This window comes from Solea senegalensis, unplaced genomic scaffold, assembly GCF_019176455.1.
Source record: "Solea senegalensis isolate Sse05_10M unplaced genomic scaffold, IFAPA_SoseM_1 scf7180000013495, whole genome shotgun sequence".
Classification (NCBI taxonomy): domain Eukaryota; kingdom Metazoa; phylum Chordata; class Actinopteri; order Pleuronectiformes; family Soleidae; genus Solea; species Solea senegalensis.
The window spans coordinates 15,443-32,513 of record NW_025320832.1 but is presented as its reverse complement, the minus strand read 5'-3'; the positions used below and the strand labels follow the sequence as shown (position 1 = coordinate 32,513).

Sequence of the window (17,071 nt, the reverse complement as noted above, 5' to 3'; positions counted from 1 at the left end):
AAATGCATTGACCTGATATACAGTGACACCACTAGTGCTTCAGATCTGCTGTAAAAGCAGCGATACAGTTTAAGTTAAATCCTCACATATCTGCTCTTAAAAAAAAAAAAATCTACTCACATTACTGTTTCTTTACACCCAGTGTAAACATGAATGGATATTCAACATGGCTGCCTGCCTACACACACACACACACACACACACAGTAAATGAGTGCACAGAGGAGACGGGCTGATTCACCAGTGGATAAGAAATTGTTTATTTGACTTGAACATAATTACAAGGAAACCAAAAACAGTCTGCAACATTCTAGCTTCAGTGGGAACCGCTCTAAGTGAATCACACTCAACACAGTAGGTCATCTCAAACTGCTTTTTATTACATCTTAAATAACAGTACATTTTAATATAGTTTCTATCTTGCATCCAGCTTTCGGTTGTACACTGACTGACATTAAAATTAAATACAAAAGGTGAAAAGGGAACAGTGGGGGTGCAGAGCTCTACAGTTATTTGATGGAGAAAGAGAAAAGGAAAGGGAATTTAATAAATTTTTAATATTTTTTATTTCATTTTATTTTTTGCCAACTCCAGGCCTAACGCACAATTACAGCACATTTTTTGTACAGAATGTCGCAGAGAAAAAAACAGAATGGAAAAAATGTCACTACTGCTAAAGAAAGAGCGTCTCTGTTTACAAGAAGGGAACAACAGAAAATTCTGCCATTCAGATGCTGCATTTTTTTTGTATTTTTTAATAAAGGACAGAAAAAAACCTGTTATAAAATGTTTTTCTTGTAAGTGGAATTTTTGTTTGCTACAGTAGGAATGACAATTTATTTGTTCCATTTGAGATCGTGTATGTTTAGGTGAATGAATGTATGTATGCATGTGTGTACAATTTAAACATTTACGTTACTTCTTAATTAGTGGAATCCCTCCCAAGTATGGACCAAGTAACCATTAATGTTGCAGGGTTTGCTTCTCAAGTGCATAGCTTTGACATTGTAGTTGAATCATGTATGCACAGAGTAGCCAAAAACAAAAAGAAAAAAGAAAAAGAAAGACAAAGAAAAATATAAATACCATTGTATTGATATATTCAACAGGTTATTTTCTTAAAGAAAAACATCAAAGGACTTAATTCCATATGCACCTTTTTAAGCAATTCTACAGCATGCGATTCTAAGAGATAACCCACCCATGGCAGACAACCAAAATCTTTTTTTTCGTTTTTAACTTAAAAAGTTTCAATATCATTATTTTCAAACATTGATTTATACAACATGTCATTCACAGAGTAGTAACTGCATTTCCAAGCACGGAATGGGCACCTCTGTTATAAGAGAAACGTCCGGATTGCAAACCGGGCGAAAGTGGAGGTAACTCCCTACCCGACCAAAATCACATCACCGGTCCCAACCACGGGCAACAGAAACCAGGGAAAAGAAAAAGTAAATTAAAAGGAGAAACAAAAAACGAGTAAAAAGAGGGCAGGGTGGATTATGATCCGCTGGGTTAATCTTCATTTAATTATTCTACACTGTCGCCAGACAAAAAGGTGTAAGAATGGTTAAAATGGTTTGGTTTTTTTTTGTTTTGTTTGTTTTTTCGTTTTAAAAACGAGCATTCATTATCATAAACAGCATGTGCTTGGTTAGTTAACTTTTTTTTTCTTTAGACATTATTCTATATATGCAAAGTTTAATTTTTGTGCAAACAAAGATTTGTGGACTACACTGGAAAAAAAAAGAAGAAGAAAAACAGTAAAAGTATCATGGGACTAAATATACAGCAGGGCCAGAAGTGGCTTGAGGACTCCCTGTTGAAGCTCAACTCTCTCACTTTGTTCTCCAGTGGGATAAAGCTGGATTTAAAATGACATGATCTGGAGGTTCTTTTAGTTTTCCACTTAAAAACATTCTCTAAAATGTGTAAAGACTAGGAAATAAAACAAAGCTTTGATCCTCATTTTTAAACATTAACTGACAAGTTTGCTGATCTAATTCTCTTTCACTAGAAAAAAAAATAAAAAAAATGAAAACAGAAACAAAAAATAGACATGGCCAAAAAAAGCTATTGAGAGTTAGATCACTGTCGTGTAATAACCTTCACTCACACCTGAACTGTGTCTCATGAGGATGTTTGCTTGGTGGCGGTGGTGTTTTTTTTTTTTTTTTTTTTTACTTACTACAATACCAGACCATGGTCATGGGAGGAATGCACAATTTTCCCCTCTGCTCTGTTTGGAAACCATTAATTCTTCCAAGCTTTTTTTTCCCCTCTCAAATGTTTTTGTAGCTGAATGAGTGACAGACAATTGTGCTCTTTTAAATGAGAAGGAGAGAGAGAGAGAGAGAGAAAGAGAAAGAGAGAGAGAAAGAAAGAATTTTTTTGCCCTTGATATTTCTTTAAGGGGAGGGTGGGGGTGGGGGGGTGTTTGGAGTCAGTATCATGGTGTTTTTTGAAAAGATTGGATATGCAATAAAATTTAACAATGTGATGTTGGAATGGTCTTCCACTCAATTTTGGAGTCCAGATGCCATCTGGAGAAAATAAAGAACAAATATACATTTTGTTACTGGTACTAATATTCACAAATGTTACAATTATACTTTCATTGTTAAGATAAAAAAAAAACATCACTTAAGTTTCGGATCAGACAAGAAGTTCATGTGTTACATGTCATGTGTATGTTCATTATCAACCCCCAGGTGGCAGTAAATGCAAACTCTAGCTGGGATGAAACTGGTGATGAGGTGGTCACTGTGGTGCTCTGCACAAAAACGCTCCTCTCTGCTCATTTACCTTCAGACTCTAGTTCCAGATCTTGAGGAAGCTGTCCCAGGACCCTGTTGCCACTGCCATGCCATCATCGGTCACACCCAAGCAGCTCACTCGGTTATCATGACCAGCCAGGACACCTGCACACAGACAGCAGAGGCTCAGACACAGCAACAAGCTGCATGACCCATATCACACACCAGCTTGTGTAATTATCAATAGCAACTCATGTTTTTGGCAATATCACCCAGCTCTAACTGGACATTAGCAACAAAATATTGAATTCCAAACGACTACACATTAGGGACATCTCCATGGAAACCTGTGCTCATTCCTATCACGTGAAACATGTGGGAAAGGTTTCAGGACATTTGGAGTCCTAACAACGACCTGGCAGACATGTTATAGTTGTTCATTTAAAACCACACAGATTAAAAACACCTGAGCAGAGCAGGTGTTGTTTGGAATTATTGGAGACTTGTATCGATGCTATGTGCTCATAATTATTATTACATGAAGCATTTGTGCTTAAGTGTGTGTGTGTGTTGTATTAGAAATGGCCTGCCTCAATTGTGGGCCTCCTCTGATCCCTATCCCACTATGTCAATATCTGTAAAGTATTCATGCCCCCATAGGGGCTCGTCACTGCAGGAGCAGTTGACGCTTGCTGCTCTCCCAGATGTACATTCATGCCTTTTATATCTTCTTTTCTAGGGTCAAAGAGGACTACTAACAATACCCAGACAACCCCCACCCAAAAAAAATTTTGCAATATCAAATCACTTGTGTTATAATAGAGACGCTGTTTCCTGATCAGGTGTTAATGATTTGGCAGTTTATTCGCAGGCAAACAACACGCCATCTATCAAACTGTTCAAATCATGTGTATATTCCACTGTTGGCCTTCAGTAAAGAGCAAGTGTGTGGCACAATAAGACGCCTAATTATGCTGTAAACTCAACTAAAGCTACAACATGAAAACATTGCTGGACAAGCAACTGCGACAGGAATTGAAAGGAAGATTATCGTCTTAATTTTGCTCATTTATGAACCAACAGTGATCAACAGGGGAAAAGGACATTTTTAATCCTACTCTACTTTGAAAAACTGCTTTAACTCTCCAATTGTTTTCCGTGGGGAGTAGTTTGATAATGACCACCAGGTGACGCTGCTGCCACCAGGACACAGGGTCAGCTGTGTACCTCACAGGGTGTTTCATTGGGACTGTGAGTAAACAGGACATTTCAATCCTAACCACATTTTCTAGATTGAACTGGACTCTCAACTCTGACATGTTTCTCTTTTACATTACATTCCTTACAGGTACATTTTTAGCTCCAAAACTCTGCATAGTATGATTAACGTTTGTAAAGCAACACTTTCTTTCCTAGTAACAAGTGGCATGTGAGGTTTTTATTTTAATGAAGCGCTGAGCTGCGACATGTGAAGCTTCCACACAGAGTTGTTGTCATAATCATGTCTACATCACATTCATGGAGCTTTGCAGAGTGTTCTGTATTCTGTAGTGTATTCAGAGTCTTGACTGTTTGCCCGATTCGTAATAATCTATTCACTTTTCACAACTTTGGAAATGTCCAGTTGCCTTAATATAGTCTCTGACGGGAAACTGATGAACCAAGCATTGAACCATCCAAATACAGATGTATGTAACAAAAATCTGTGGTTACATCACTGTAAAGTCCAGGCACTGCTAAGGCACATCTCTACTAACACACAACGTAAAACAATTTCACATTTACTCTCACAATTTGGAGTTTTAAATATCAAGTTGACAGTTTTGTGCAGGCAGCAAGTAATCATTTCAATTACACCTAATACACATGCACTGTATGAGCCTATGTTGCTAATATGCTGAGTCTCACACAACTGCTATAGATTGAGGTAGAAATATCTTTGTTGACGTAAAGCTTCACTATAATATTCATTGTATTACTGTTTTAAAACAAGATGGGGAATTACAAAACAAACCCACCAAGATGTTAACTACTAAACTATAATGCAAGGATAAGAACTTAAAGATAAGATTTCTTTCCAACATATGTTTATGGCAATTTTCCATCTGGCGTAAAGCAATTAAATTGCAACCTTTGCGATTAGTTAACTGCGTTGTTTTGAATTGTGATTTCAAATCATTAACTGTCCAGCTCTACAGCATTACAAATGCTTGAATATGCTTAAAGGTTTTCCCTTTGAACTCATCTAAACACCAAAACTCTTCAATGTGAAGCTGTGCATCTACTAGTCCTGCAACTATTTCACAATAAAAGCCTTGTTGGTAGAAATTGGATTCAGAGAACCAACATTTTAGTGATTATTTAAGTGCTATTATTTTTAAAGGTGTTGCAGACACAAACATGTGTTTGGGACATATTGAACAGGTACAGACATTGAAACTAGGCATGGGCTGACAACCCGTTTAAAAAGGTACACCAAAGTATTAAAAGCGTCAATCAGGTTGTTTGCAGCATTGAATAACATAATCCCTCCCCTACCAGTTAATCAGCTGTGTTTTAAGTGATATGACGGCTGAAGGGAAGTGACGGGGCTTTTGGACTTTTTCATCATAAGATCATGATATATTTACTTAAAGATATTATACTGTTAGAATCTTAGACAGTACCATGTCTTGTTGAAACTCGGATGAAGGATCACTTTTATTGGCCAAGCAAATAGGATGTTTACATATGGGTCTTTAAAGACTTTAAAGTACTACGACTGTCATTTTGCTCAAAAGAAAAACCCCACAACGTTTTTAATTGCACGCAGTCTCCATCACATGTTTCTGATGTGGTGATATGTCTAGTGTGCATTAGGCGCAATTACGCCCTGAAAAAAAAAAGGAATCTTGAAATTGCCTGTATGAAGCAGCATGGAGACGTCTGCCCTAGTAAGTTTCTTTAGCTCGGCTCTTCCCACCTGCATGGTGCCTTACCTGCACGGTCGGCCTTCAAAGTGTCCCACACGTTGCAGTTGAAGTCGTCATAGCCGGCCAGCAGTAGGCGGCCACTCTTGGAGAATGCCACAGAGGTGATACCGCAGATGATGTTGTCATGTGAGTAAACCATGAGCTCTTGGTCAGCACGCAGGTCAAACAGCCGGCAGGTAGCATCGTCTGAGCCCGTGGCAAAGGCATTGCCATTGGGGAAGAACTAAAACGAAGGTCAAAAGAGTTTTTCAGTTGCCAATAATGCCTTTATCTAGCAATTGTGATCAAAACTGTTTAGTTTCCAGTATGAACATCTATTTATACATTAGCAGAAATGATTTGTGTTTTAAATGCTCTGAACTGGCTCAGCTATGCAGAAGACAGCTTTAACAGACAAACATTTTAATATATGTAACAATCATCAACACCAGACTTGAAGAAGCTGCCTCTTTATTTGCACAGCTTAGAAACTTGTGACTGCACTTGAACTTGCCCTTAAGGACGCAGCTGCTCTGACACACTTAACTTAGATTAGTTTAATGTCTAGAAACATGATACTAGGTATACAACATAAAAAGGGATTGTGTGTGTGTGTGTGTGTGTGTGTGAGAGAGACGCCTTACGCAGATGGCATTGATGTCTGACTCATGGCCAGTGAAGGTCTGTCGGCACATTCCTTCTCTGATGTCCCAGAGCTTGGCTGAGGCATCGCAAGCTCCAGACACAAACAGCTTGGTGTCAGGTGCCAGAGAGAGACTCATGACATCACCGGTGTGACCAGCAAATGTAGTTGTCTGCTGACCAGTCTCAATGTCCCACAGAGCACTGCAAGAAAACAGAAGCACCATCATCCAGTTACAGATGTTACAAAACAAAAACCTACAGTCATTGAGGCATGACATGATACAGTGATGCTGGTGACTGAATGAAGTGCACATAATCCAAAAGGTTGTTTCCACGTGCTTGATATAAGCTAGTCATATTGTTATACCAGTATTAACCTTCTGGTAAAATACTATTTAAGGAAAAAAAAAAAGTAGGTGTGAGGCCAACTGAGATAGGTGCAGTTTAATAACTCACCAGGTGGTGTCTCCAGAGCTGGTGACAATCTGGTTGTCATCCAGGAAGCGACAGCAAGACAGGTAACCTGTGAGGAATCAAACATATTGACTTAATAACTCATTTATTACCTATTTCACACTCAGGGGTACCAGTTCCATTTCCTTACTGTCTGCATAGAGAAAAAAATGCAGCACCTCTGAGAAGGCTGTTTGTCTAAATGTGTGATGAACAGATCAACTTACTGTTGGTAACAGGAAAAGAAATGTGTCTAATGGGTCATGACTTGTTTCCATGGCTCATCCTTTACTAGCTGGCAGAGTGCATGTACCCCTCCCTATAGTGAGGGAACTAGAACGAAAACGCTGACACACTTCCTGCATCATGTGACACTGATCAGATGAATGCTCCTCGTCTACACTTTCATTACTTTGAGCTGGGATATGGCACGACCATCTCCAGTTTTTGGTTTTTCCTTCATTACAGACAGACAACATGTGACGGGATGTGAAAATAATTAAGGTTATACGAGTACATGTGGACAACAAAAACATCACACATCGCACTTTTGTCTGGTTATAAGTTGGGGTTAATAATTACATAAATGCAAAATACTCTACAGTCCAGGTTAAGTGTCCCATCCTTAGTCTGTGACAAAAGTGAAATTATCTCAGTGAACAAATTCATATACACTCCTCTTATCTTTAAAGCATCTTTTTGTGTAAAGCGGCAAACACAACGGCACCTTATGTTTGCATTTTCCCATAAATTCTCTCATTTAACCAAGGTGACGTGCAGATCTTAAGAGATTTTAAGTACATTTACTTTGAACAGCCTTAAGTCTAATGTAGACTGGTCAGTGACTGGTGGATGCTTTTCAGTGGCCATTATAGAGAACTCCATATTCCTAAATAGAGGATTTTTTTTGTTGCTGCTGATTAAGAGCACTCCTCAACCTTTTTTTGTTACTGTAGCTACACTTACACCACACCTGCCACCCAGACTACTCTGGAGTTTCAGAGCCCCTGCATTGGAAAACCTCAACTAGAAGTTCAGATGCCGACCTTCTCTTAGTTTGCACACTGAGGAGTGGCATTTTGGTTTGGACTGGCTCAAACAGACACCTTCAGGACCTATGATGCAGTGTTTCACAGTCACTTCCTGAGTGGTATGGGATAACTCCACACAATCCACTTCCTGTTTACACGAGAATACACATACCGAGCGTATGTGATCAGTAATATGATGTGCATTTTAAGGTGTGTTGTTGTAGGCAGAGATTTCTTCTGATAATAAGCTAAAGCTTATCTGATAATAAGCTGTGTAAAGTAATATACGAGTACAAATAAATCTAACAGCCTACAGAATCTTGAGTATTTTTAGAACAAATGTTAACTGACAGATCGTTCTGTCAAAATCCTGGGACTGACGGGTAAAGGGGCACATGCTAAGTGATATGTCCAGCTTACCTGTGTGCCCAGCCAGCTCACGGCTGACACGCACATTGCCCTCACGGGTCTTCAGGTTGTAGATGGAGCAGATGTTGTCCAGGCCTCCACAGGCCACGTAGTTCCCAGAGGGGGCATAGGCGCACGTCATCACCCAGGAGGAGCGCAACGGGATGGCGTGGACCTGGAAGAGAGGAGGAAGATTTAATATTAGATAGTATGCAGTGACAGATGGAAGAGAGAGAGAGAGGGGAGGGGGGTGACAAAGTCTGTCGACAATATTAACTTAACCTTTCAAGGGCACAATGCTAACTATAAATAGCATTACTTGGCGCCTTCTAACACTTGCAAATTGTTTTATAGTGAACGCAGCATTTTGTCAATAGAAATGAACCCAGCTGCCAGAGTTGAGGGTGTAAGATTTAATTTCAACTCTGTTAAATCAATTTAGATGCTAATATTAGCATTAAATAATTCCATTGCTTTATTAATTATAACTTGGGATTATTATTGTTCAAAGTGTCACCCAAAAGTGGCGCGTTAGGTGGCTGATTACATCACCTGCCATAAGTTTCCGCACTCAATTCACACACTGAAAATGTAACGGCTAAATAAAGTGCAGGTACAATTTTCCTTACAGAAATATAGGACAAGACCACACAAATGACAGGACATTGAGATATGTTTGTTATTTTTCTTACCTTGTTTGTGGTGTAGCTGTCCCAAATAATGAGTTTGCCATCCTGGGAGGCACTGACCAAAAGCCTAACAAAAAAAACAAAAGACAAGATTCAAACCAAAGAATACTTGTAAATGACCAGTCCCTCAACTTTCATTTCAGCTTGACCAGCAGACAAATAAGTAAAGTGGAATGAAATGTGCAAGTCATGACTGGTTAATACCCACATAAACAATAGATTGTGTTTTTAATGATTATATGTTTCTGTATATAGATCTATTTTCAGGCTGTCGACATCTCAGCATAACACAGGATAGACTGCACTAATCCTAAAAACAAATGATTCAGAGAGACGAGACAGTGATTCATGTATCTGTAATTATAATAAACTATAAATGTTTTCCAAGATAATTTATTCACTTTCAATATTTTATGTACTCGAAAGCAGCCAGCAAATGCAGCATGTAAGAGAGGACTCTCAGGTACCTCTGTGGCGACGCTATCTAGGTGACTCCAATAAGAGTAACCACAGTGACAATCCCAATGCACACAGGAAAAAGAGTGAACACACCAAGGCCTGGTGGGACTAAGTAAATCTTAACTACCAGACTGACAGGAACGCACTTACATGTGCACACTCTCTCCACCAGATATCAGGCCAGTGACAGAAAGATTTGTTTTCTTTCAAAACCAGAAAGCTGTACTAACTTCAGGAACAACACAGGTGCACATGTGTGCATCAGCTACAAGGCCATGATGCAACACTCTGAGCTGCTTACTTTCTTTAATAATAGAGTCATACATTGATTGAGGTAATTTAGTTCCATGTTCACACTCTCAGACAGACAAGATGATCAACACTGACAATACACTGTAAAGGTTTTTGTTTCTTTTCCATTTGACATTATAACCTTGAAAAGGCAAATTTAGCCTAAAAAAACTTTCATTATCACACAAACACTAATGTTCTTTCTTCAACAAATGGCAAACGATTACATTCAAGTAGTTTTTCAATCATGGCCATCACCATCAAACTTAGATGACATGATAGATCAAAATGTCATTTTGTAGGTAGTTAATAGGTTAATAAATAGCCTAACTTCTGACAAAAAGAAAGAGCTGACAGTGGATAACAACAGAGGTATATACAACTGAGAGGAGGGGGAGGAGGTGACAAAGCAGTTTGCACTAGCCTCTCTGTGGACTGACATTCACCAGCACCTGAGTGATTAAGTTGCTGGTTGCTGAGGAGAGGGGTGTGTACAACTCCAGGGAAAACGGACGTTAAGGTGAAGCGAGGAGTGTTACTTCATCTGCTTCATCAGCACAGCACTGACAAAGGCTGACTCCATTTTGAGTATTTTCCCTACCCACATACCCCACCCCCAATGCACACAAACACCGGCAGACATAGACACACAACACAATAGACACACTACAAGAAGAGTCGATGATAAAGGGCCAATGTGCTTTAAACAACCCATTGCCTTTTGCGCATGAGCACAAATATACCACTGTGGAATAGTTGGAACACTGAGCATATGTATATCTGACAGATCAATATGAACATATCAAAAGAGTATTATGAAAAAAGACTGTGCTATTGTGGAAGGTCGTGATTTGACAAGGACCCTCAGGGAAAATAAACACAAAATAGGGCAAAGATGAATGAAATTACCTCGAGTCAGTGCCCCAGTGCATGGCATAGATTTTAGCCAGATGCCCCCTCAGTGTCCGTCTAGTGCGCATCTGAATTCGGCCAACAGGGTCAATGTTAGCTGTGATCTAAACAAGGTTAAGACGGGGGAAACAGAGGCCATCAAAAATGAGTTAGCACTTAGATTTGTGTATGGTCAAGTTGCTTTTTGTTATTTTGAGATCAAAATCATGGCGTGAACATATTTCTTACCTGAGACAGGGTAGCATCCGCACACGCTTTCCTGGCATCCTGTAACAAAACAACCCAGTTAAATCTGATAATATCTGTGATTTAATTACTCTTCTGGAAAGCTGAAAACTGCTAGTGCAACAAAGAAACTGAATAATCTGAAACTAACCGTGAAAAATGCCCCCATCAAAAACCTGATCATTAGTGTTATTCAACGGTCAGTGGGGTTCATTTTATAAAGACTACATTATCATTTACACCTCAATATCACTGTACAGTGGCACAACATCCCCAATCAAGTATGGAGGATTCTTATATTAATATTATATTAATTTTGCACAGACATTCTCATATTGTGATTTGCAGCAGTGGTTTGTTGTGGAATACGATTGGTTGTTCTAAAATGTATTAAGCAGTGGATTTGGTGATTATTAGCATTGTGTTACTGGACATAGAATTTGGAAACAATTTTCAATCTCTGAAATGTGCTGCATCTTTATAATGTCAGAACGAAGACTTTCAACACTGATGTGAAAGCACATAAAAGCTAATTCACAAAATATTTATTTGTTAATTAGTGGGAAAACAGAATAGTTAACAGGCAGGCCTGAGGTCAGTGAAGGACTTACTCTGATCTGGTTCTTGAGCTGCTCAGCCTCCTGGCGTAGCTGATCCAGTTCACTCATTTTCCTCTGCTATTGGTGTGCTTCGCGCCGCCGCCTTGTCTCTTGCTGATCTGAAGACAAGAAATGGAATGCTCAACTTTAACACGACGTGTAGCCGTTTGTTGAAATGCACAAAATGTATAAACAAATAGCTCATATTGACACATTTGTACAATGAATTATGGAGCACTAATTACATGTAAGTCACTGGGCCAATTGTAAAGATACCATACCCTCCAGTTTTCATGATAATTTGACAACAATGGTTAATTCAACAAAATGCAGCTGTGGATCACATACTGTCACCTTAATCTAAGGTTCACAATAAGTCATAGAGAATCATAGTCCGACACTTCCTTGACAGCTCTGGACTTGTCCTTGCCAGCTCGAAACTGTTACCTAGCAACAAGCACTAGGACAGCTACTTTAAGCTTAAGATATCAATTTTGAGGAAGATGTTGAATTAGTTTTCACACTGGAACAGAAGCAAACCCTTGCTTAAATATCTTGCCAGACTAAGCAGCTGATAACCATTCCTCAACAGCCTAGGGAAAAATGAAAGATAAAACATTTAAGAAAAATACACTCCACTAACAACAGACCAAAATAAACCACCTATTGATCGTCAAATTCAGGCAAGGATTAAGATTCCAGATATGAGGAAAGCCGAGAAGCAGAGCAAGAGGCCAACTTTGGTTTCCTTGTACAACTGGAACCCCAAGGAGCTCAGCTGGGCAGTGTCTGCTGAAACTATCAATGCCCTGGCCTCTGGACTCTAAACTCTCCTCCAATGTCATTCTGTAATCCTGGGACACAGTTGATTCAGCTCCTCCAGCAAAATCCGGTTAAGACAAAACCTGCTGATGATCCTAAAAGCAGTGGCTTTCCCGCTGACCCCAATCCTCTGGTTGACGCTCTTAGTCCAGACACTTTCACTCTCCCAGAGAAGGCAAATTATACTTCAAAATTCTACTGTAACAATTACGAAGTTTGGGTTTTGGGGCCCCTGAAGCATCCTCGACACTGGATGAATGTGCAGTTTGAAACGTCACCACTGCTTTAAGTGTCAAAAATAAATTGCATACAAGAAGTCGGCAGGTAAAACTTTCTGCTGCAACACTTAAAACCAGGATAATGATAATAATAATTTCAGAGCCATCATTTTGTTTAGTAAATTGAGGAATTGTCTTCTGTTGAGGATTTCTCTTTTCAAATAGACAAATGGACAATTTGACATTACAAATGTTTACAGCTACATGGAAAAAACTGAAAAACACTGCTTTTATGTCAAATCCTGTATTAATACTGCAAACAGACCTTACCTCCCTGTTTCTCTAGATTTCGGTATAGGTCCTCTGTCCTGAGGAGTGTCGAGACCTTCTGAATGAATACCTTATCCTTCAAGCGCCTGACATCCCTGTAGCTACCTGTCACCTGATTGGCCAGTACTGATAAATGGGTCTGCATCTCAGCAAGGAGCCTTAACCCCATAATCTTGGTGATAAAAACATCTCCCGGTAATATCACAGGCTAATTCTTGTCTTCTCTGTAATAGCCCTCTGTGTAAAAGACAATTAAACCCACACAGACGGCCAGCTGATTTTTCCAAACATACCATAAATATACATTGGAACATTTGCAAATATTAGGGGATTTTTAGGGGAAATCCATTTCCTGGAAATGGATTATCCTGGCTCAATCTAGATAAAAAAATAGACATTTAACAATTCAGAAAGATAGATGGGTATAATTTTTGGATCACAAAAGTTGATATCCAGTTTCTTCCTCAGTTTGTGTTTTGAAAATGTTACTGAAAGACAACTGCATTGTGCCAACACTATTACGCTCACCATAGGGATTGTGGCGCATGGGCATAAAAATAGAATGCATTTGTCAGATATAGTTCTTGACATTTAGGCATTGTTGGCAAATTAATATTGAATAACTAGAACATTGTTGTAATCAGTTCTCGATTGAGCTTTGCATTCTGTTGGACAAAGGTTGAGAGAGCCTCCAATCCTGCTTCTCCAACATACTTGCACCTTGTGCAGAGTTTTACGGTGTCTGGGGAACAATGGGGCGGTGTCTGCAGTGCATTACGGCTGCTGACTGGCTACCCAAGCCTTGTGGCTCCCACAACATGTGAGCAGTCTGCAACAAACACTGCTGCTACTGGCTTTTGGTATATCCTTTGTGGGGGGTGAACGATTTTCTTTATGTTACTTATGTCTAGTTATTCAACAATTTGGGCTCCCTCAGTGTTTCAGTCACTTGACCCTCTGTCTTGAGTTGTCTGAGTGCATTTTCTGTAAGACATTAAAATAAAAATAGTGCAACACATAATTTGAGTTGTGTGATAGAAGGCCATCAACATCAGGACTGCAAATAAAGATTACTTTTAATAATCAATCTGTCAATTATTGTCTTGATTAAGTTGTTTGGACCATTAACTGTCAAAAACATTGATCAGTGTTCCCAAACCTCAAAATGATGTTCTCAAATGCCTTTTCCAAACACCAAAATTATTGTTTTATTGCTTGCTTTGTTACGTGAAAAGAGAAACCAGCAAATAAATATAAATATATATATGTATATATATATATATATATATATATATATATATGTAAGAAGCTGAAACATTAAGAGCTTGCTTTAATAATAAAAAACACATACACATATGCATATATAGACATATCTATATGTATGTATATGTGTATGTATATATACATATATATACACACATACATATATACATACATATAGATATGTCTATATATATACATATATATACACACACACATACATACACATATACATACATAAATATAGATATGTCTATTATCTATATATTAATCGCAAATCCTTTAATCCTTTGTAGATTAAATATTTACATAATCATGTGTTTAATAATCCACTCAGTTTGACTAGACAATTTCCAGTTTATTTGGTACTTGGTTTGGGTGGACATTGCTATTAAATGGATCAAATAACTTAAACAACAACAGAACGGAATGCAGGATTAATGAAATCAGGGATGCCAGGCAAACACCATAAAAACCGTAAAATGAGATTGAATCATCTATAGAACTCCACGGCATCCAGTTCCACTTTCACAGGTTTTGACAAAGTGATCACCACATTATATTGATAAATTCAGTCCCATTACACCAACTGTGCATGATGTATACATTGCCGGACGAAAAAAACCTCAAAACATACTTCATTACATATTTCTGTAATGAAGCTGGGCAGGGTTATGATCTGAGGTTGTTTTACTTGGTCAGCTCCATGTTCAGCTGACTACCATTAATATACTGAATGGTCAAGCTTTTCGGGCCATATTCCAAGATAATAATGCCAGGATGAGTGAGTCCAGAGAATCTTAACCCATTGACAGTCTTTGGGATTTACTGCAGTAGATCTAACATCCAGCTCCATTATACACTCAAGATCTCTGTGAAAAAACATGCAACAATGATTGAAAGATATATATCGTAACATTGCCTAAGCTTGTTGAAGCTAAAGGCAGTCCAAAAATGTGTTTGATTCTATTCTGAATCTACATCTTAAAACAGTAATTTTTTAAAAGATTTTTAAAGCAAAACCATAGTACCGTCAATGGTTAGTAAGCTGGCTAAACTATCATTTGAAGATCTATAAATCAATAATGGGTCAGTATAAAAACACTAATATATTAAGAAAAATCAAGTCACATTTAGTTAATATATTGGCATCTTTCCACGGCCCTGTTGCAGCTACAGCAATGTTCACTTCCCTTGTTTTAGTGATGTTTGTCGTCACTGTGGTTCAAACAAATGAAACAAGCCCAAATGGAATGAGGTCAGGAGATCAATGCAGCCCCATCAGGAACATTCCAGTGTTACATATTTAAAATATTCCTTAAACCGTCTTTTCCAACCGCTTTGTGTCAGTTCATTACAAAATCTTTTGTCTTTTACTAAATGACTCAAGAAATACTTGGCCTCTAACATGCAAAATGCAAATATTTTGACCAATTCAAAATGGATGACGTATGAATTAATAACTGACAAACATAAACTAATGCAACCCACTTTACTGGCGATTAGTAATAGAGGTGCGATTCAGAGGACTATTTTTCTCTTGGGCTGGTAGTGTGGGTGTTGAAACCACTGGCAGCCCAACAGATAGAGCCTCGACTTCACTGCCTTCTCTTTCTGCCAGCTATTTTTAGAGAGGAGGTGGGGGAGGAGGAGGAGGAGAAAGAGGAGGGGGAAGCAGACTTCACATTTTCCAGCCACTCCTATCAGCGCCGACATCTCAAGCACAACACAGTCAGGAGAGAGGAAGTGTAATTCGACTCACAAATGCACTTCATTGGTATTTCTACTTTCTATATGATCGTGTAGCCACCATTCATTGTCACACCATCTAGACTTGTAAATGTGTCAGCCTTAATCAGAAAATCTGTCATTTTCATTTTTAGATGTCAGAAAGCAAGCATATATAACCTTAGTAGCACAAAAAAATGTTAGTAGACAAAACTGGAACTGAAATGAACTTAAATGCCATTTTAATAACTGTATTAAATATTACAAACTAAATGAATGAAAGGTGAAACAAGAAGCTATTGGACAGCAGGTGTAAAAGCATATAGCATATAAATTGACACAATGGTCTGGTGGCAGCAGATTTATGGGAGAAAATGAGACTCCACCCATATGACATAAGGAGTCAAGGTAGGTATTGAGATGTTCTGTGAACAAGAGGATAGAGACTAGGGCGGCAGGCTGGAGGACAGAGCCAGATTAAACTAATGAGAGTGAACAAGCAGAGGACAATTGGGAGAGGAGCTAATTAACCCCTTGGTGAAAGGGAGACAGGTTCTATAAGCTTCCCAGCATGAATTATGGCACAGGAGGACTACTTGTTTCATGCTGGGTTTATTGAAAATAAATTTAAAAGGGTTATTTTCTTTAACACCAGCGTAAAGGGGAACAAGTGTTTTACTATGAACAGCCTACAATAAATCACCACCTTAGTGAAATGCGGTTAAGTTACACTTTTTTGATAAAATATAATGTTGACTATCTCTGAGGTCGAGGGTTTGTTGCAGTTGCACTAGTATGCTGGGTTAGTTTGTCATTTTTATACCTACGCATGGGGCACAACCTAATAAATACTTTACTACTGTAGCGACACTATTATTAGAGTAATGTAAAGGTTTTTGCCTTACTATACAGTGCCTTGAGATAATGTATATCGTGATTTGTCACGATACAAATAAATTTAATTGAATTTAACATTAACAGGAATTTATACTGTAAGTTTCCACTGCAAATCTTCTATGTGGAATTCCTATGTTGTATTCTTTGGTTAATCTGACACTTTGCTTGCCACTCCATATACTACAATACACAACTCTTGTCTATCTGTAGGGCATGTGCAGTTGAATAGGATAAACATTAAAAAAAAGAAAGTCTTTTCTCTGCATTGACCTATTAGAAAGAAATACTAGAAAGAAATAAAAAATATCCAGAAGTTCTGTTGTCAGTGTAGGATTTCAGGGGCACCATTGGAAATTGTTCTTCAAAGCTTTGGTATAATTACCTGCAGTTAGTCA

At 38.4% G+C, this 17,071-nt stretch overlaps 1 protein-coding gene across 2 annotated transcripts; it reads right to left on the bottom strand.

Annotated features, from left to right (window-relative positions):
* Positions 1 to 232: 232 nt before the first annotated feature.
* LOC122760376 (guanine nucleotide-binding protein G(I)/G(S)/G(T) subunit beta-1) lies at positions 233 to 12,867 on the bottom strand. Of its 2 annotated transcripts, none has more exons than XM_044015500.1 (11): positions 12,792 to 12,867; positions 11,434 to 11,540; positions 10,826 to 10,864; positions 10,595 to 10,701; positions 8,939 to 9,002; positions 8,259 to 8,421; positions 6,811 to 6,877; positions 6,354 to 6,555; positions 5,737 to 5,953; positions 2,808 to 2,923; positions 233 to 2,545 (listed from the first exon to the last, which is right to left on the bottom strand). In XM_044015500.1, exons 2-10 carry the CDS (start codon positions 11,488 to 11,490, stop codon positions 2,817 to 2,819), a joined length of 1,023 nt encoding a protein of 340 aa, XP_043871435.1. In that variant the 5' UTR covers positions 11,491 to 11,540; positions 12,792 to 12,867; the 3' UTR covers positions 233 to 2,545; positions 2,808 to 2,816. The 2 variants fall into 2 exon arrangements, with proteins under 2 accessions (XP_043871435.1, XP_043871436.1); XM_044015501.1 differs by lacking the exon at positions 12,792 to 12,867 and adding an exon at positions 12,085 to 12,189.
* Positions 12,868 to 17,071: the final 4,204 nt, after the last annotated feature.

Bases quoted from the DNA above. Each gene is read 5' to 3' on its own strand.
- LOC122760376 (XM_044015500.1), bottom strand. From the start codon at position 11,490: ATGAGTGAACTGGATCAGCTACGCCAGGAGGCTGAGCAGCTCAAGAAC. The intron at 9,003-10,594 runs GTAATTTCATTC...TTTTTTTGTTAG, and splicing joins CACTGGGGCACTGACTCGAG to GCTTTTGGTCAGTGCCTCCC. The intron at 8,422-8,938 runs GTAAGAAAAATA...CCTCTCTTCCAG, and splicing joins ACAGCTACACCACAAACAAG to GTCCACGCCATCCCGTTGCG.